This window comes from Podarcis filfolensis (genome assembly GCF_964270895.1).
Source record: "Podarcis filfolensis genome assembly, chromosome: 17".
Taxonomy (NCBI): Eukaryota; Metazoa; Chordata; class Lepidosauria; order Squamata; family Lacertidae; genus Podarcis; species Podarcis filfolensis.
In genome coordinates this window covers 1,836,990-1,857,159 of record NC_139621.1, presented here as the reverse complement: position 1 = coordinate 1,857,159, position 20,170 = coordinate 1,836,990, and the positions used below count along the sequence as shown (strand labels likewise).

General features: G+C 45.6%; 4 protein-coding genes across 6 annotated transcripts in view; 2 read left to right on the top strand and 2 right to left on the bottom strand.

The window, feature by feature from the left end:
* The window catches only part of LOC310752256 (intercellular adhesion molecule 2-like), a 99,605-nt gene that overhangs the window by 19,052 nt on the left and 60,383 nt on the right, over positions 1-20,170 (bottom strand). The window lies entirely within an intron of this gene.
* The window catches only part of SHFL (shiftless antiviral inhibitor of ribosomal frameshifting), a 181,094-nt gene that overhangs the window by 107,409 nt on the left and 53,515 nt on the right, over positions 1-20,170 (top strand). The gene's annotated exons all lie outside the window — the stretch shown is intronic.
* Positions 3,363-4,301, top strand: LOC310752336 (olfactory receptor 1K1-like; the record flags this gene model as incomplete). The annotated part of the gene is made up of 1 exon (XM_083592449.1): positions 3,363-4,301. One exon carries the CDS (start codon positions 3,363-3,365, stop codon positions 4,299-4,301), a length of 939 nt encoding a protein of 312 aa, XP_083448575.1.
* LOC310752262 (olfactory receptor 1B1-like) lies at positions 8,201-19,002 on the bottom strand. Of its 3 annotated transcripts, none has more exons than XM_083592281.1 (2): positions 18,842-19,002; positions 8,201-9,780 (listed from the first exon to the last, which is right to left on the bottom strand). In XM_083592281.1, the coding sequence occupies exon 2, from the start codon at positions 9,773-9,775 to the stop codon at positions 8,831-8,833; it is 945 nt and encodes a 314-aa protein (XP_083448407.1). In that variant the 5' UTR covers positions 9,776-9,780; positions 18,842-19,002; the 3' UTR covers positions 8,201-8,830. The 3 variants fall into 3 exon arrangements, with proteins under 3 accessions (XP_083448407.1, XP_083448408.1, XP_083448409.1); XM_083592282.1 differs by lacking the exon at positions 18,842-19,002 and adding an exon at positions 14,188-14,276; XM_083592283.1 differs by lacking the exon at positions 18,842-19,002 and adding an exon at positions 9,975-10,158.

Genomic DNA, 20,170 nt, shown 5'->3' with positions numbered 1-20,170 from the left:
GTGTGCCATTTTGTCACCCCCCTCAAGGACGACACCCGGGGTGGACCTTCCCACGCCCCTGCACTGGGGTGCTCCTTGATGGTGAGGCTCACACACCAGGCAAGAGAGGCTTTTCTGAACTATTGAGCTGGGTCTCTGCTTGGTGTCACCTCAGGGAACTTCCAAGTTTTTAAAGAAGACTAAATAAATGTTTGTTCTCTTTCTCCCCCATGTGTTGGCCCCCAAGTGATCCGTGTCTCTGTCTGCTACAGAATCATAGCTCATGGGGATGCTGCCTGAGTGAGCTTTATGGTAGCTATAAATATAACCCCCCCTTAATTTGTGCTTCTCATTGCTGCATATTAGAACACAACTTTGTTATTTGGCTTTTTATCCAGGTCTTTGTTGCTTTCTGCTGCTCCCAACTCCCTCTATGATGAAGCCATCTTTGGACAGCTGAGCACAGCTGGGCAAGTAACCTCCATGGAACATGGTCAGGGGTTTAAATATCCAGCTTTTGAGTTACTATACTTAGAATTCCTGCTGTACCTTTGTGTGTGAGAAAGGGGATCTTTGGAAACAGGCTGAAGGATGGCAGCAGCGCCATTCTTTTTCCCTTGGCCAGCATGAGATCCTTCTCAATTTACAATGAAATAAACTTCCACAACTCCCATGAAGCTACCTCTTGCTTTGAACTGGCATGCAGCAGGAAAATTATGATTCAGACAGCCAGGAAGGGTTGGAGAGAGGATGGAGAGATTTCTTTCATTTTTCTCCCTCCCTACTCTGTCATCTACTGATCAACCTGTCTGCAGGCTTATCCACCCTTACCTTTCTTCTGCTCTTTCCGGGCACAGTCTGTGTTTTAAAGCTCTGCATCTGAGCCCCTTTGTTTTGCTCCAGAAAGCCTAAATTAAGGTTTGCTCTGATTGAGCACTAAAGAGTGAGTTTTCAATGGGAAAACTCTGGAGCAAAAAAAGCAGGATGCTTGGACACAAGAGTTTTAAAGTGCAGGTCTGAGCCTGGGAAGAGCAGGGCAACAGCTAAGTGTGGCTAAGCCCTACCTTTAGGGTCCAGGGAGAAGGGGGTGGATACACAGATAAATAAGCACCATTGGTGTACTTGGGGCTTTAAGGAATAATAGGTAAAAGAGCAAGGAAAAACAACAACAGATGCCTGTTCCAAGGAAGAGAGGAGGCAGGGAAGTTAACATAGATGCAAATGTGGAAGAGGAAGAATATAGGTGATGGTTACATGTATCTGGGTTCAGGGGTAGATCTGGGCAATATGACACCCTGAGCAAAGAACACATTTGGAGTGCCCCCCCCTATTTCTTATTTTCACAATCATTCCTTTTGGTGCAGTTCTTCTTCTGGTTGCTGCTGCTGCTGTTTTGTGCCTCCTCAGCTTGGCACCTTCTCCACCCTAAACTGCTGAGTTTAGTTCCTGTAGAGCAGGTGTGGCAAATCTTTCCAGGGGTTGTATGCCAGTGGTGGGTTGCCCACCCCACACCCTCACACACACACCCTTCCATGCACCAGCATGCAGGTCACACACAGGCACACACAGAGCCCAGCTCCTCCAGATGAGCTGGACAGAGCCATAAGGAGGAGGCGTGATCATTCCCTGTCCAGTCCTCAAATGATCTTTCTTTCCTTTGCTGCTGCCACCAAACTTGATGGGGGGAGCAGAAATATTTGCTTGGGTGGCCAGATTAGGCTCCCAAACTGAGGGCTAGCCACCACTGCTCTGCTTTAATGGTGTTCCCCAGACTTGGGTCTCCAGCTGTTTTTGGACTGCAACTCCCATCATTCCTAGCTAGCAGGACCAGTGGTCAGAGAAGATGGGAATTGTAGTTCAAAAACAGCTGGAGGCCCAAGTTTTGGAAACACTGCTCTTGAGGGTTACATCAACACCTTCCCTGAAACAGGAGAGATTTAAGAAGATCGGAAGGGAGAAAGAGAGGGAAGGTGTCAGAGTAAGTCTTAGTGGCTGGTGGGTCCTGGTCTATGTTAACATCTCCAAATGTCACCTCTCCCTCCATTGAATAGTATTGAGCCTGAGCATGTCACACTCCAAGTGGCCCTGTCACCAAACTTAGGAAATAAAAAGACCAGGTGAAATGGAGGGAAAAGACAGAAGAGGGGATCTGTTCTTTAAGGCCAGAATGAAGCATGAAGCTATAAACAAGCTTGTATGTCCAGGGTGGCGCTGTGGGTTAAACCACAGAGCCTAGGACTTGCCGATCAGAAGGTTGGCAGTTCGAATCCCTGCGACGAGGTGAGCTCCCGTTGCTCGGTCCCTGCTCCTGCCAACCTAGCAGTTCAAAAGCACGTCAAGTGCAAGTAGATAAATAGGTACCGCTCTGGCGGGAAGGTAAACGGTGTTTCCGTGCACTGCTCTGGTTCACCAGAAGCGGCTTAGTCATGCTGGCCACATGACCCAGAAGCTGTATGCCGGCTCCCTCAGCCAATAAAGCGAGATGAGCGCCGCAACCCCAGAGTCGTCCACGACTGGACCTAATGGTCAGGGGTCCCTTTACCTTTACCTATGTCCAGCTGAGGCCAGGCTGAACTTCCCTTACTGGCATAGGAGCCAACTCCCAGAGGCCAAGGTCCTTCCCCCTCCATAAAATATTTGAGGGGTCCAAGCCCGTCCGCCCGCCATTGATGGGCATTGTCATTCAAATGGTGTGTGATTGATTAAGCTGGTTGGTGCTTAAGTCTCACCTCCCATATTTTATTCAAGTTGGCACCCCTGCTTACTGAGGTTGTTGCTTGAATAGTAATTGATGGTTTTCACTTCTTTGGCCAATGGATATGGGACAGAGTGTCCTCTCCCCCCTTGTAATTATGGTCCTAGGGAAAGTGACAATTGAAGTATGTGAAATCATAGATATTGCAACATACTTTTAAAAAGCAAGGTTCTACCCCTATATAATGCAGATATAGGAGGCAAAATTTACATGCCACAATCTGCAATAGTTTTATGAAATAATGAGCCTGCTCCTGCTTCCCGTTGCTCATAACGAATGCGATGGAATCACAGCTGTGATTTACATTTAGGGAAGCAGGGATATTCACAGACAGGGTTGGCACCAGCAGTTGGCATTCTGGGGTACCTGTCAAGGCCCACATCACAGAAGATGGCCTGCTGTCGATCTTCTGAGCCCCCTGACCCCACTACCTTTTCTCCATGATGCAGCTGCCTGCTCACCTGCCTCTTTCACCAGATTTGTTTTTCATGCTTTCAAAAGTATGCATGGCATAGGAAACCCTTTTTGTAGAGAATGTGCCTAATAAGGCTTTAAATATGCGCTGGGTGAACTGCTTGCAGAGACTTCATGAATTTTAATCTAGTTCCCTTTCAGGCTCCTCAGAGACATGGCCAGTGCAAACCATTCCACTCACTCTGACTTCATTCTCATCGGTCTGTCCTCCCAACCAGGACAGCAGAAGTTCCTCTTTGCCATCTTCCTGGTGATGTATATAGTGGGCATCCTAGGGAACCTCCTGATCATCCTGTTGATCCTTTGTGATGCTCATCTGCACACCCCCATGTACTTCTTTGTGGGGCACCTTTCCCTGGTGGATGCCTGTTTCACCTCCGTCACCGTGCCCAAGATGTTAGTCAACCTGGTGTCAGAAGCCAAGAGCATCTCTTATGCTGCCTGCCTGACTCAAATGTATTTCTTCTTTGCCTTTGGGGTCACCGACAGCTTTCTTCTGGCCTCCATGGCTTATGATCGCTATGTGGCCATCCGTAACCCCCTGCAGTACACCATCATGATGAGTCAAAGCCTGTGTGTGGGGTTTGTGGCCGGCTCCTGGATTGTCTCCCACCTCCATTCTTTGTTGCACATAATCCTGATGTCCCGCCTCTCATTCTGCGCTTCCCATGAGATTCCCCACTTCTTCTGTGATCACCAGCCTGTGCTGGCTCTGTCCTGCACTGATACCAGCTTAATTGAGATGTTGATCTTCACTGAGGGGGCCTTAGTGGTGCTGAGCCCCTTTGTCTTCATTGTGATCTCCTATGCCCTTATCCTGGTCACAGTCCTGAGGCTGCCTGCAGGTTCTGGGTGGCGCAAGGCATTCTCTACCTGTGGGGCTCACCTGCTGGTGGTCACCCTCTTTTACGGCACAGTAATTGGGGTCTATTTCCAGCCCACTGCTCGCTACTCAGCAGAAAAGGGAAGGGTTGCCACCATCATGTATACCATTGTCATACCTATGCTCAACCCTTTCATATACAGCCTGAGGAATGACGATGTCAAAGGAGCATTTCGCAAAACTCTATGCAGGAAGGTGGGAACACACTGAGTGCCTTTCTTCCAAGACACCTTGCTGAACAACACCAATGTTTGAACCACGCCATCCATTGTAACTGAGTTTTCTGGGATTCATGGAACAGTCTCCACGGTTTACAACCACATTTACATGATGTTAAAAGGTGAATTTCCCTCCGGATTCCAATAGCCATTTTACACAGGAAAATTGTTAGATAAATGCTTGTCAGTGTGCCAAAGGTAGCCATGTTGTCATGGAGTCTACCACAGGGTCACTTTCCAATCATTCCTTTTTGACTGTGGTTTGAGTGACCAGGAAAAAAGTTGGATATGGGAGTATGGTTGGGTGGTTCAGAGCAAGGGCACCATCTGGGGGCCAGGGGGCTGAACACCCTCAAAAATTCAAGGGGACCCAGGCACCCCTCAATATTTCACACACGCCGCCTAGCCCCCAAAGTGGGGGGAACCCGGCACAAGCGGTTGAGAGCAAGCTAAAGACCTGGAGGAGGAGGAGCTGGCTGGAGCATAAAAAGCAGGGAGCTGGGAGGGAAATATATGGTATTTTGTTAAAGAATAAAATACTGTATAATAAAAAGGAGAATTCCCTGGATGTCAAGATCCAGGTTTGGGGCAAGTACTCTTTGGTGAGAGAGCCCCAGCAGAGATCTAAAATCACAAAACATGCAGCGAAGCAAAGTATATAGTCTTCTAGACCTTTATTGGAAGCTGCCCCTCCCTGCACTGAATATTGTTACCTGCCTGTCTGAGGTGGGAAATATATGTAGGAGCCACAATAAAATGAAAATGTTACCTCAATATTGCCTAGGTTTTCCTATTTTCTTTTGCCCTGGGCTAGACGGGCACATCAAAGACATACAAAAACAAGGGGGTGAAGGAGCAGATCTAGTCCATCTTCAAAAAGCAGCAATTTCACATTTGGAGCTACAGGTGGTCCTTAATGAAGGGGTTGTTTATGTGTGAGCTCCCATATTTTAAATAAGCATAAGAGACACACACAGAAAGGTGATCCATAATGAGATCTGGGGTCCTTCATACTGGTGGCTTTTAGTGGGCATATTCTGCAGAATGCCGTTGACACAATAGGATATGCAGGTCCCACTTACCAAACACAATGCATTCTCTGGAAATCATTTGTTGGGCAAACTCCAGCTGTTTTGTTTTGTTTTTGAACATATTTATTGGTTTTTCAATTGATTTACAGCCATCTTTTTCATACACGACAACATTTACAATAAATATTTGAGATCTCTCAACATTACACCATTGAATATGTATGCATAAACAAAAAAATGTTTCAGCAGGAAGTTAAGGACCTGCACCAACTGAAAACACAGTAGCTTGTCTGTCCCTGAACACCTGCAAGTGCAACCAGTTACCACCATGATCACAAATCATCATGAATGCTCAATTCAAAAAACATCTGGAAGGGCCCTATAAAAGGGGGAAACAATTCATGTTGATATTTATTATCCTATACATTTATTTATCTCCAAGGCACCTGATGTTGCCTCAGGCACCATACAAACACCTCTGGGATCATAACCAGGTCACAAAAGGAACAAGTAATGTGAAAAGAAAGCTTAAAGAAAAATGCTAGATATATTACGAACAATACAGATGTAGATACATTTGCCAGATGAAAAAGGAGTTGTCAAGAGGGGAAAGGGAGAGCAAAGAGTTTCAAGCAGATTTAGAGACTACCATAGTAGACAGTAGCAAATTGACTATTATGTAGCTTTTCATATTATAATTATGAGATCATGCATTTGGATATCTGGCCCCAGAACCAAGCTGGATGCAACAGTGGATGACTCTCAGTGTTTGTTCTCAGGGAAATTCCTCAGAGAAAAAGGATTCTTTCCCTGGAAAATGGTATATAGAGTATAGAGAGAGATGATCCTGTTCCAATTTGGAGCCCCCCCCCATCCCACAACTGCTATCCATTTTTTTTAAGAAAACAACAACTGTGAGAGATCTTATACACTGAACTCCTACCATCTAGTTGTACAATTTGTCACCATTAGGGATGAGAGAGAAATTCAGGGACTTCAAATCCAAAATTTCTGAAACAGTATGAGAACCAATACATGGCCATCTTTTGAAATTTCTGCTTATCTGACTTTTGCAATGTAATTCTCCAACAAAACAGCATTTACAAAAATGCATATATTAGTGGAAAGTATTAAAAAAAGATATTTAAAGAAATAACATTAAAGTATTATATTAGGAGAAGTGGTTTGCAAAAATGTATGACTTGTTCAAAACTGCATGTGAAAATGTGCTTTCTTAAAAAAAGAACACACAAAAATGCTGACAAATCTTCATTAAGACTCTTTTTAAAATGTCACACATTGTCGCAGAACATTGTGGAGAACTGAATTCAAGACTGGAAAAATGAGAAATGGAGAGAACCCCAACTGACAGATCCTTCCACCCATGAGTCTTCTCCATGAGTCTTGGGGCCCCTTTTCCGAAAGGGGAAGCAAGAAACAATGGCCAAGTGGAAGAGAAATCATTGGCTTCACCTAGGGCTGGAGGCCCTGTGGCCCTCCAGATGCTGCTGGACTTTAGTTCGCTCCATCCCAACCACACCTGAAGGGCCACAATATGGAATCTGACTAGAGTGGGTTATTGGGGAAACAGTAAAGAAAGACAGATAGAGGTGAAATGATTTTCAAAGAGAGAAAAAGCATCATATTACCAGTTGTTACTTCAACCACCTATGTCAGAGGTTTTCGACCTTTTTGAGCCCATGGCTCCCTTGACCAACAACACTCTTTCTGTGGCACACCTGTGGGGCTCAGGAGCCCAGTTATGTCACCCCTTGCCTACAGAGGCAGCAGCCCCTCAACACTTTTTGAACACCCTCCCATGTGGAGTGTTCCCTCAGCCGCCTCTCCTTGAGAGTCCTCCGGGCAGTTGCAGCTGCTGCCTATGGTCTCTGAGCTGCCCATCCTGCCCCAAAGAGAGATGTCTCCTCACACTGCCCCATAGGGGCTTGGGACTTGTCTGTCTATTCCCAATAGCAAGGGCTGGCAGACTGGCTGGCTGGCTGGCCTAACCTCGCCTGCCTGCCTGCCCGCTTACTTACTTTGAGGCCAGACTGAGAGGCACCATTTGCTTGTAGCCAGGGCTGCTGCAACAAACAGCTGTGCAAGCTTTTGGGAGGCAGAGACAAGAGAGGGCATCAGAGGAGGGAGGGAAGGAAAGAGGGACAGAGGCCAGTGTTCCCCACGGCACCCCTGACCATCATTCAAGGCACCCCAGGGTGCCACAGCACACTGGCTGAAAACCACTGATCTAGTGGAAGTTCATTGCATGGCTTGTTGAAAACCATTGACTTATGTGATTGAAAGGGGTGGTGTTGATGTGCCCAGATACACAGCTGCCTTCATTTCATGGTGAGTTGAATACAGATGACCCCTGTGGCAAACTACCACAGTACCCAAATCACAACACCATGGAGCGCCAGTGCACCAAGTAATGAGGAGTAATTTTACCATCGCCATCCTTTTCATTTGGGAAGCAAAGAGCTGCTCTTTCATCTAAGGCAACAGTTTGGGGTGAAACTGAAGGTTTCCAGCTTGGGCAAAATGCCAGAGGAATCCTGAGGTTAGTAAATTCCCCTTCCTCTGAAGTAAATACAGTACTCCATTGGACTATTTCAAGGTTATCTAACCCAAGGGGAAAGGCAATAGCTTACTTCTTTAAGCTATCTACTTCGGAATCAGATGCAGTATCTTATGGTTAAGGAAGGCAACATTTTCCATTCCACCCTCTCAGCATTTCTCTTGCTGTCTGCTGTGCTGAAATTACAAAACATATAATTTTGTCACAATGGACAGCGAGCCAAATTATGAAGCTTACATAATTTGCACAATTCGTTATGTAAAATGTGTATGTATTGTTGTCATCACATTATACCATTCCATTCATTTAAATGCAAATGAAATGAAATGCAAATGGGGGGGGGGGACACGCAACATCACCAGTTATCTATTATCTGAGGACTGAAAGCAACAACAATAGCAAATACCTACTGAATTTGCTGCACTGATTTCCATTCCAGACAGGAGAAGAATAGGGAAACACCAGGAATTTCTGCTCCTGTTTCTGTTTTTGTTGGAGTTTTCCAACATCCCTATTCATAGTGCATTTAGGCTGAGGACAGGTTCCAACACGGCGCACAAAGCCATTTCCCCTCAAACCATGCCCACCTGTACCACAGCTGAAGTCATGTATGATGTCATACATGATGGGGCAGGTAAGGATGCAGCTCCAAAGGAAAAAATGGGGTCATAAAGTGAGCTCCCACCTGTTCATTTGCAAGTGGGGCTCGCTGTCAGCACCCATCAGTTGACTGGTCTTGACAGTGAGTTCCACTAGGATCAGCTGCGATAGGGACAGTGCACTTTCAAAAGGGCCTACAGACTGGTGGTGACAGAATGTCATATGACTGCATAATCTGTAGCGGGTGGGGGGATCCACTTTCCCACCTCCATAGTAGTGGACACAGTGGGAATGGAAGGAACATGTTAACTCTCACGGTTGCTGTTGAGAAAAGACTCTCTTTCCCAGGAGGTGTCTAAGGGCCCCTTTCACATCTTTATTCCTTAGGCTGTAGACGTAAGGGTTGGACATTGGGGTGATTACAGTGTACATGATAGCAAAGACTGCTCCTCTTTGAGCTGAGTAACTGGAGGCAGGTTGGAAGTAGACACCAATGATGGCCCCATAGAGGAGCACCACCATAGTGAGATGGGAGCCACAGGTGGAGAAAGCTTTGCGCCTCCCCGAGGAAGACAACCTCATGACAGCCACCACAATGCGGACATAAGTGAGGATAATGAAGACAAAGGGTCCAAGGATGATAAGTCCACCTTCAAAGAAGATGGCTGTTTCATTGATGCTGGTGTCTGAGCAGGACAGCTGCAGCAAAGGGTCGTGGTCACAGAAGAAGTGGGCCAAGTGGTTGTCTCCACGGTAACTGAGACGCAGGAGGAGGCCAGCATGGAGCATGGAGTGGAGGGTAGAAATAATCCAGCAGCCGGCTACCAAGTGTCCACAGACCTTCTGGTTCATTACCGTAGTGTAGTGCAGTGGATTGCAAATTGCAACATAGCGATCCAGAGCCATGACACTCACCATTAGAAGGTCAGTCACACCAAAAACATAGAAGAAGAAGAACTGAGCCATACAGGAGTAGAAAGGGATAGTCTTGGACGTGGAGATGATGTGAGCCAGCATCTGGGGCACTGTGACTGAGATGAAGCCCATGTCCACCATGGAGAGGCTACGCAGCAGGAAGTACATGGGAGTCTGGAGTCGGGCATCCAGAGAGATGAGAATGATCATCATGACGTTGCCCAGAAGCCCTGCCCCATACATCAGCAGAAAGAGTAGGAAGTAGAAGGGCTGCTCTTCAGGCTGGGAGGAAAAACCCAGAAGGACAAACTCAGCAACATCTGTGCCATTCTCACAGTCCATGGGATCTGCAGAGAGAACCAATCATCAAGTCAGAATGAACAAGAAGATCTCAAAACCAGTGGTGGCTGATACCCATTGAGACTGATGAAGAGAGAGGAAAGCAGAGAGGCCAACAGGTGGATCAAGAGCCAATGAATCCACCTTCCTCTCTGCGAAGTTTTTCAAGGGCAAAACTGAGATTGAGAAGAAGGAAGCTGACCATCAGGGCCACCCCTGGACTGGTAGTAGGTGGAAACGGGGGTTGTCTGGGGGTAGGCTGAGGCTCGCAGGGCAGTGACTTATTTGCCCTAATGGGCCAGATTCCACTTCTCATCATAACATAACCTATGACCACAAGGCAAGGCCATCTAGAAGTGGAAGAAAATGCTGAATTAGTTGACATAGAAAATTTCAAGGTTTGGATTTTGAATTTGAAAGCTGATCACAACCGCTGAAATTTTAATGCTTTCTAAAGTGCTGTAGTGTTGTTTGAGCTTAAAAACTATCAGCTCACAGATGCTGTCAGATACTAGGTACCATTGCGCTAGCTGTGAAAACATAGTACATCACTGAATACTGTTGTGTAACAATTATCAGTGCAGGAGGACAATGATAGGAGTATAGCATCTAGATCAAGGGAAGTAATAGTGCCACTGTATTCTGCTCTGGTCAGACCTCACCTGGAGTACTGTGTCCAGTTCTGGGCACCACAGTTCAAGAAGGACACTGACACACTGGAACGTGTCCAGAGGAGGGCAACCAAAATGGTCAAAAAAGGCCTGGAAACGATGCCTTATGAGGAACAGCTAAGGGAGCTGGGCATGTTTAGTCTGGAGAAGAGGAGGTTAAGGGGTGATATGATAGCCATGTTCAAATATATAAAAGGATGTCACATAGAGGAGGGAGAAAGGTTGTTTTCTGCTGCTCCAGAGAAGCGGACACGGAGCAATGGATCCAAACTACAAGAAAGAAGATTCCACCTAAACATTAGGAAGAACTTCCTGACAGTAAGAGCTGTTCGACAGTGGAATTTGCTGCCAAGGAGTGTGGTGGAGTCTCCTTCTTTGGAGGTCTTTAAGCAGAGGCTTGACAACCATATGTCAGGAGTGCTCTGATAGTGTTTCCTGCTTGGCAGGGGGTTGGACTCGATGGCCCTTGTGGTCTCTTCCAACTCTATGATTCTATGATTCTATGAAAGGCTTTAGGGTGATATCCATACATGACTTCCTTTTGCAGAAATGGAACTGCCCCTTCCTCTTTCTCCTCTGTGCATTGCCAGCATCCCCTCTAAATCTGCAGTGGAGGCTGGAGAACAATTGCTTAGCTGAACATCTACTATTAATATCCCCCTGAAGAAAGCCTGTATCTCCAAATATTGGGATTTGGATATTAGTCATTTCAAATGCAATAAACTGTAAGTGCATTTATTATACAGTGGTACCTCGGGTGAAGTACTTAATTCGTTCCGGAGGTCTGCACTTAAGCTGAAACTGTTCTTAACCTGAAGCACCACTTTAGCTAATGGGGCCTCCCGCTGCTGCCGTGCCACCGGAGCACGATTTCTGTTCTCATCCTGAAGCAAAGTTCTTAACCTGAAGCACTATTCTGGGTTAGCGGAGCATGTAACCTGAAGCGTATGTAACCTGAAGCGTATGTAACCTGAGGTACCACTGTATTCTTATTATTCTGCATGGCAACAGTCAAATAATCCCAGATACTAAGTATTGTTACTTATCAACTGTCAAATATGAACAGCCAAGCATCAAATGCTGTATTTTTCCATGTATAACACGATCCCATCTATAAGACGCCCCCTATTTTGGGCAACTCCAAATTAAGAAAATGGGGGGGAGATTGCCCAGTGTATAAGATGAGCCCCAATTTTTAACCTAATTTTTAAATAAAAAACCTAGACTTATAGACGGAAAAGTACAGTAAAATATTTTCTATAGATTTATATATATAATGAATGTATATGCTGCTGTTATATGCTACTATCTTCTCTCAGTAGCTTAAAACATATAACAACAATTTAAAACCATATTAAATATGAAACAATGCACTAGGCAGAATAGTAGCAGTGTGGCTGTAATAATAATGATTTTATTATTCATCCCCTGCCCAGCCACTCTGTGCAGTTCTAACAGAAGCCATTCTGCATATTATATTTCATATATTCCAGAGCTCATGTTTCTAATATGGATTTAGGTTCTGGGATTTTGTACTTGGCTGAGAATAGTTCCTGCTTCCAGGGAAGGTTGTTACATGAATAAGAAGGGTAAGAGGTACCTGTGGATATTATTATTAATTATTATTATTATTATTATTATTATTATTATTATTATTATTATTATCAACAATTATATCTCAGCTTCCCTCCAAGGACCTCAAGATAGTGTACATGATTTTCAACCCCTCAGCCTCGATTTGACCTTCACACCAACCCTTTGAGGTAGGTTAGACTGAGAGATGAGTTCAAGATCATTCACTAAGCCTCATGGCTAAATTGAAATTTGAACCTTGATCTCCCCAGTCCTAGTCCAACATTCTAATCTCTAATCTCTGTATTTTAACAGCAGTGTTTGAAATTCCCATTGTTCTAGGCACATTTTGCGACAGGGAATTTCATTAGCACAAGCAGTTTCTGAGCTCTGGGTGCAGTACTGCGCCTAAGATTACAGATTAAAACTGCAGAGTGGAAGGAAAGGAGGAGCTTTTTCTGCCTCCCCCCCTTCCAGCTACTCTCTGAAGACTGGAGAAGAGACCCTCTTAAGAATAATAGGGGGGTGGGCAGAGGAAGGACTAAACCATATGAAAAATGAACATAATATTTTAGCTTCAGTTGATTCATTTTCAGCTTTGTATTCTTGTTATAAAAAAGTGTGCCTAGACATTCCATTGTTGGGCCATAGCCAAGGTTTAAGGTGCTGTTTAGCTTCTAGCTTTCAAATCTCAGTTTCTAACATGGCTCTCTGTAAACCCCAAGCAGAACTGATTATTATTACTTAAAATACTTAATAGAGGACAATGAACCAGAGATTACCTTAAAAGTGGCTAAATTCTGTGCTGCTGCTATAAAATTAAGGAGACAAGCTTTGAATGACTCTAAAGGCCCAATGTCTTAATATATTTTAAATTAGTAATTAAGGTTTTAACATATGTTTTAGCTGTTTTATATCTGAATTCTTTATTGTGTATTCACTCATAGAGCTTAATTTTAATCTATTTATTTTTGTATGCTCTCTGTTGTTGTACATGTTGCACTCTGATCAGTGACCGAAATAAATCAATTCATTCATTCATTCAACATGGCTCTGCAGAAGGAAGATAAATACACTGGAAGATGCGGAGGCAGGGACTGTGGAGAAGAAAATGTTGAGTTCAAAAGAAAAGAAAGGCTAGAGGTTGGGATCTAAGAAAGCTGTGTAAAAGATAGAGAAACCCTGGGAAGGGAGAGAGAGAGGGGAGGAAGCAGCCAGGTCCCTCCCTGCCTCGGCTGTCAACGCACCTCTAGTCTCCACTCTGGCACGGGGAACAAGGCTGTCCAAGGTAGAAGAGCAAATCTCTCTTCTCTCCGTCAGAGTGCACAGCTTCCAAGGAGATGTCAAGTTATTTTGGCACCTGAGGTAGCCTGGGATTGAACCTGGAACCCACTGATCTGTGGCCCTTCCCCTGTGGTCTACTGCCAACTGCTGTTAAAAACAATATAAAAATATTTATTCCCCCTCGTCATATAGCCTTTTTGTACTCCTACTGGTCGTGTTCTCATATAAAGTGTGGAAGGAGACACTAACAGGCTGTGTGGATGAGGTAACGCTGACCCGCCCTGGACCCCACCATCTGTGCTCCCAACTCCCAAGCGGTTTTCTTCCAGTCTCACTTTCACAGTGACAGTGAGCCTGGCTGGTGAAAAAAATGCTCAGGGAGATGCAGCCTGAGGAGACAAGAGAGAGTAAAGCTCAGCTGTCAGGTCCTCTCACCTGCATGTGTGTGTGTCAGATCTCTACAACTTAGCTGTTTGATCCAGTGATTTTCATGCACAACACTGTGATACACAACACTGTGTGTCTGAGAAACCCCACATGCTTAACTTACCAAACAAATGGTTGTTGGTGGCATTGGGGCATCCCCAAAAGTAGAATCAGTTTTAAAGTGGGGAATGAGGCAACTAATTTAGAAGTGCGAAACTTAACTGATATATTCTGACCTTCCTTTCCCACTGACCTGCACACATACATTGCTCACGGGTACACAATAGCATTTCTGCCCCCCGGCATCAGAGGATTTCCATGCTTCTTTTGGCTAAGAAATTCAACTTCTTACCTCGCATCCACCTGGACAGACAATGCTCCAGAGCTTGTTGTTGCTACTGTGTGAATGTTAAATAGCAGTAAAGGAGGCACCACAGAAACATCTTGGCACTCCCTGCTTACCTGTATCCTGATGCTCCTAACTTCACACCAAAAATCAATCTTCTGGCACAAAATCAAAGCACCAAGCACAATGGAACAATGTCAAAGTCAGACACAGCTGATCTGTTTGGAAGAGCCAACAAGAAGCCAGGAGGAATCCATTTAAAAATCAGCACTGAAGGTCCCTGGGGATGTTTCACATGACGTATGAATAGCTCTTGGGATGCTGCTGTCTAACTCCAGAACAAACTCAAACTTAAAGGGTCCGTCACATGGGCAGTCTCCTGCCACTGTAGTAAATAGTTTTAATGCAGGTCATCCAAGTTCCACTCTTTATAATCTGGTTAGAGATCTGTGGGTGCTGGATGCTTGGGTTTAATTAGAACTGGGATGTGAAAATGGGTCTTAGTAACCACAGCATCCTTTTCTAAGTACTCACAGACTGACTGTTGAATCACTGGGTAACAATTTTTTACTTTTTGAATGTTGTCTAGATTTCTACAACTGATTTAGGGTATTTTTGCACTGCTGAATCAGGAAATGGCATCTGTTTCTCTCTATCAGGTCAGGTTTTTGTGTTATGTTGATTTGAAAAAAATCAGATCTTGTGACAAAATCGATTACATTTTTGTGGCATTATCAGCTGACATATCATCAACACATATCATATCATCAACACATATCGTCAACACATATCATCCTAAATATGTTTTTAAGAGAAAAAAATGTTTTTCCAACAACATATATTGATTACCTGATAGAAACATTGATTACCGTAAACCGAATGGTGGACATTGATAAAGGTAAGTACACGTAAATTGCATGTTGCTTCACCATTTTTCAAACTTCAGGGCTTGAACTTCCGTTTCTTGGAACTCCTGGAATGCTCAGCGGCAGGGAGGTCTCTCTTCAGAGCCCAACAGTAGTCAGCCATCATGACTGCATCCCAGCGACCCTGATACCTGGTCTCCATCTCTTTCATGTCCTGATGGAATCTCTCCCCCTGCTCGTCACTCATTGAACCCAGGTTCTCAGGAAACCGGTCCAGATGTGAAAATAGGTAGTGCATCTTGACGCTCATGTTGCAGCCCAGGTTTCTGAAAGCAGTCAGCAAGTTGTTGACAAGTTCTGCGTAGTTTCTGGCCTTATTGTTGCCCAGAAAGTTCTTCACTACCAGAACAAATGCCTTCCACGCTTCCAGTTCCACTTCATTCATTGAGTTTCCGAACTCTGGATCTCTGATGAGCTGACGGATCTGAGGACCGTCAAAGATGCCAGCTTTCAACTTCTCCATGGTCAATTCTGGAAAAGCCTGGCACAAGTAAGTGAAGCAGTCACCACCCTTGTCCAGAGCCTTGGTGAACTGCTTGATTAAGCCGAGCTTGATGTGCAGCGGTGGGAAGAGTATTCTGTCTCTGTCCACCAGAGGGTCGTTGATGACGTTCCTTTCTTTGCAAGGCACCAATTCCTCCCACACAGGTCAGTCCTTCTTCATGTAATGCTGAGCACGGTCCCTACTATCCCACATGCACAGAAAACATGGGTACTTGGTGAAGCCAGACTGTTGTCCCAACAAAAAGTTCACCATCTTCAGGTCAACACAAATAAACCACTTATGCTGATCATAAGCAATTTTCTCCAGCACATACTTCACCGCTTCATAGTTCTCCTTCAGTGTAGTCGAGTGAGCCAGGGGTATAGAGGCAAACTGGTTGCCGTTGTGTAGCAGAACACATTTCAGTGATCGCTTGCTGCTGTCAATGAACAGTCTCCAATCTTTGGGTTCGTACTGTGGCACTCCAAGCTTGAGCAGAAGCTGCGCAATATCTGCACAGTACACCAAGTCTTTCTCTTCCGAGAAAAAACGGAGGTACTCTTGATGCCTGTTGCGCAAGAAGCTGATGCGAGCACTGTCAGAGAGGAGGTTTTTTTCCTTCAATCTGGATGCCAACAGTTCGGCAGAGTCCTTTGATAAGCTGAGGTCGCGAACTAGATCATTCAACTCCTTTTAGGAAAATGGATGTGGAGCATCATCTTCAAGAACCACTTCTTCTTCATGTCCTTCAACACTGGAGGCATCTTCGTCACTAATGTCAGGAAGTTCTCCGAAGATAGGCACTGGAATTCCATCACAATGAGCTACAGGACGACGTGCTGATTGAAGATCAGGATACTTGAGGCTGCTCCGGTTCTTTCTGTTGATCCCAGTCACATAAACAGCACAGAAGTAGCAGTCAGTGACATGGTTTGTCGGCTCCCTCCAAACCATGGGAATTCCAAAGTTCAGACTCCTCTTGCCATTGGTCCACCCATGTAGAGTCTCGGTGCATGCCTTGCACACCATGTGTGGCGCCCAAGCTTTATCCTGGTCACCAAGTTTAATACCAAAATAACTTTATGCTTTGCCGCACCAATTTATGGAAGATTTTGAGGTTTTATGACTTCAAACTGATCCCTTTTCGACATAATCACCCAGAACTATTGAACCTGAATACTTCTTGTCATTAAAATAATCATTTCCAATCAAAACAATTATTCGACATGGCATTTTACCCCCACCAACTTCTTCTAAAATGCTCCACACAAGCGTACATGTGAACAAAAACGTAAAAAAACGACGTGGCCATACCTCAAAAACGTGACCTGATTGAGCAAAACCAATGTGATTTTTGGATTCAGCGCATCAGATTCGTCCTAAATCAACTGAAAAAATGCAGACAACAGATTTGTTGTTGACCAGTGATCTGTTCTAGGACCTTTCCTGGTATCAATGTCAAGCTCATCGGTCGGTAGTTACGTCAGTCCTCTTCCCCCCCCCCTTTTGATATGGGGACATTTACCTGTCTCCGGTCTGCAGGGACCTCACCTGTTCTCCAAGAATTCTCAAAGATCATAGACAAGGGCTCTGAGATTACATCCGCAAGCTCCTTTAGAACCCTTGGATGCAGCTCATCAGGCCCTGGATGTCAGAGAACTGGACCTTCTGACAAGCAGCAAAACCGAGCTGAGCAGAAGCAGATTGGTCATCCCTAGAGGAGCAGGAGGAGAAGTAAAGGCCTTCATTTTTGGACTCATCTATCCATCCTCCTGCCCAACCCAGTGGGGAACCTTCCCTAGGGAGCAAGGCCCTGGGGTAGGAAACGTCCCCATGAGCAGGGTCTCCAGATGGGACCAAACAGAAGGAAGAGCTGGGCCCTGGGGTGGGGAGTGGGCTTCATTCTGCAGATGCCCACGCTGTTGCGAAGGGTGGGCCACATGTAAGCAGGATCGCAGGTGGGCCCAGGGAGCCTGACCACTCAGAGAGTCTGGAAGACCCTTCCTCAGGAAACTGGGGCAGAGGGGGATGCATGTGTGAATATTGTGGCATGGGAGGGAGGGAGGAACAGCGTTGCACCCACAAATGCATCTCCTTGAGAAAGCATGCCTGGTGCCCCTCCAGAGGAAGGAGGAGGAGGATTCCCACAGGAGGAGGGAGAAGCAGTTAGTCAAAGGAATTCAACCTTTGTACACACAGAGAGAGACGGAGAGTCACAGAGAGCAGGAATTCAGCACCAAGGCTCAGATAGTGACACAGACACAGAAATAGAGAGAGGGGAATCACCCCGATCGCATAGACTCACGAGATTAGCCGAGAAGCAAGAAAAGTACAGGAAGAGGAGGTGGGGGTTTTCCTGTTGGGGGAGAAGGGGGCGGATATGTGGTTTATGCACTTATGTGTGTGCACTCTATTATTACAACACTTTCATTCTACAAATCACTTCACCGGCGCACTCTACAAGCCTTCTGAGTTTCCTTCCATGGGACTTTTCACATCACGAAGTTCAGGCAGCCAAGGGAGCCTGTGCAGCGCTGGAGAAACATCACCATAATCATCATTAAACTTTATATACCACCCTTCATCACACGATCTCAAGGTGGTTCACAGTTAATGGAAAGAAACATGGGCCAATGATAAGATGTGCTCAAAGCACTGCACCCACCAAAATTCTGAAGTACTCTGAGAATGACACAGAAAAATGGGAGGCTCTTTCACAGAGGAATAACATTTCCAGAAATTGGAGGACAGAATATGGCCCAGCACTAGCTTGAAAGCCATTCACATTCCGTGAAACACATCTATGAGCTCAGCGAAACCTCACTCCAGTTTCAGGAAAACATTTAAATAAATACACATTTAAAATTCACCCACCCAGTGGAGCCTCATAATCAGATGCTTTCTGTTTTTGCCATCAAAATGAGCTGTTTTATTTAAGTCTCTCAATACCATTTTATCAGCAGCTGGATTTATTATGGTCTACTCATCTGATAGGGGGATGCGGGTGGTGCTGTGGTTTAAACCACTGAGCCTTGGGCTTGTCAATCGGAGGGTTGGCGGTTCGAATCCCCACAACAGGGTGAGCTCCCATTGTTTGGTCCCAGCTCCTGCCAACCTAGCAGTTCGAAATCACGTCAAAGTGCAAGTAGATAAATAGGTACCACTCTGGCGGGAAGGTAAACAGCGTTTCCGTGCACTGCTCTGGTTTCATCGGAAGTGGCTTAGTCATGCTGGCCACATGACCTGGAAAAACCGTTTGTGGACAAACGTCTGCTGCCTCAGCCAGTAAAGGAAGATGAGCACTGCAACCCCATAGTGGTTCGCGACTGGACTTAACTGTCAGGGGTCCTTTACCCTTACCTTTTACTCATCTGATATTGTGTCCCTCCTAATGGGCCATCATGGGCCATTCAGGAAGAAATGTTGGCAGCTTTCAAGTGCTCAGTAATAATAATCTTGCATTGGTTGAACAGGATCAAACACCATTCACGCTCACTGTATTGTTGCTACTGTTTGTAAGATTTTTCTAGTAAAAAAATAAATGAGGGAAATGATATTGGTTATGAAAGCACCTGGATCCGGATTATGACAGGTTCATTAGTTTTAGAGCCAGATGTAGCCAGTATCGGTGTGCAAAACATGTCCCTTCATTTCCGTAGTTTCTCATTTTTCCACTCCATGGTGCACAGACTGAGTCTGCTCACACTATGACTTAAATTGCACATGTGAAGCACCTTCCCCCCTGAAAGAATTTCGGGTACTGTGGTTTGTTAAGAGAGGTGGGGAATTGTAACTCTGTAAACTATAATTCCAGAATTCTTTGAGGGGGGGGGGGTGATCTCCGACGGGTTAGGGACAAAGGTGAGAGCTGTTTCCTAGTTCTGCTGGATCTCTCAGCGGCCTTAACATCATTCTGGACCGTCTAGAGGAGTGGGAGCTGGGGGCACTGTTATACAGAAAGTCGTGTTGGGGGATGAGTGTTGAGACCCCTGGGCTCTCACTTGTGGGGTGCCTCAGGGTTCCGTCCTCTCCCCCATGCTTTTTAATAATCTATATGAAGCTGCTGGGAGAGATCATTGGGGGTTTGGGCTGGGTGTTCATCAATATGCAGATGATACGCAGCTCTACCTCTCTTTTAAATCAGAACCAGTGAAGGCGGTGAAGGTCCTCTGTGAGTGTCTGGAGGCGGTTGGAGGATGGATGGTGGCTAACAGATTGAGGTTGAATCCTGACAAGACAGAAGTACTGTTTTTGGGGGACAGGGTGCAGGTGGGTGTGGGGGACTCCCTGGTCTGAATGGGGTAACTGTGCCCCTGAAGGCCCAGGTGCGCAGCCTGGGAGTCATTTTGGACTCACAGCTGTCCATGGAGGCGCAGGTCAATTCTGTGTCCAGGGCAGCTGTCTACCAGCTCCATCTGGTACACAGGCTGAGACCCTACCTGCCCACAGACTGTCTTGGCAGAGTGGTACAGGTTCTAGTTATCTCCTGCTTGGACTACTGCAATGCGCTCTATGGGGGGCTACCTTTGAAAGTGACCCGGAAACTGCAACTAATGCAGAATGAGGCAGCCAGACTAGTGACTGGGAGTGGCTGCCAAGACCATATAACACCAGTCCTGAAAGACCTACATTGGCTCCCAGTACGTTTCGGAGCACAATTCAAAGTGTTGGTGCTGACCTTTAAAGTCC

Coding starts and splice junctions, on each gene's coding strand:
- LOC310752262 (XM_083592281.1), bottom strand. CDS start 9,775: ATGGACTGTGAGAATGGCACAGATGTTGCTGAGTTTGTCCTTCTGGGT.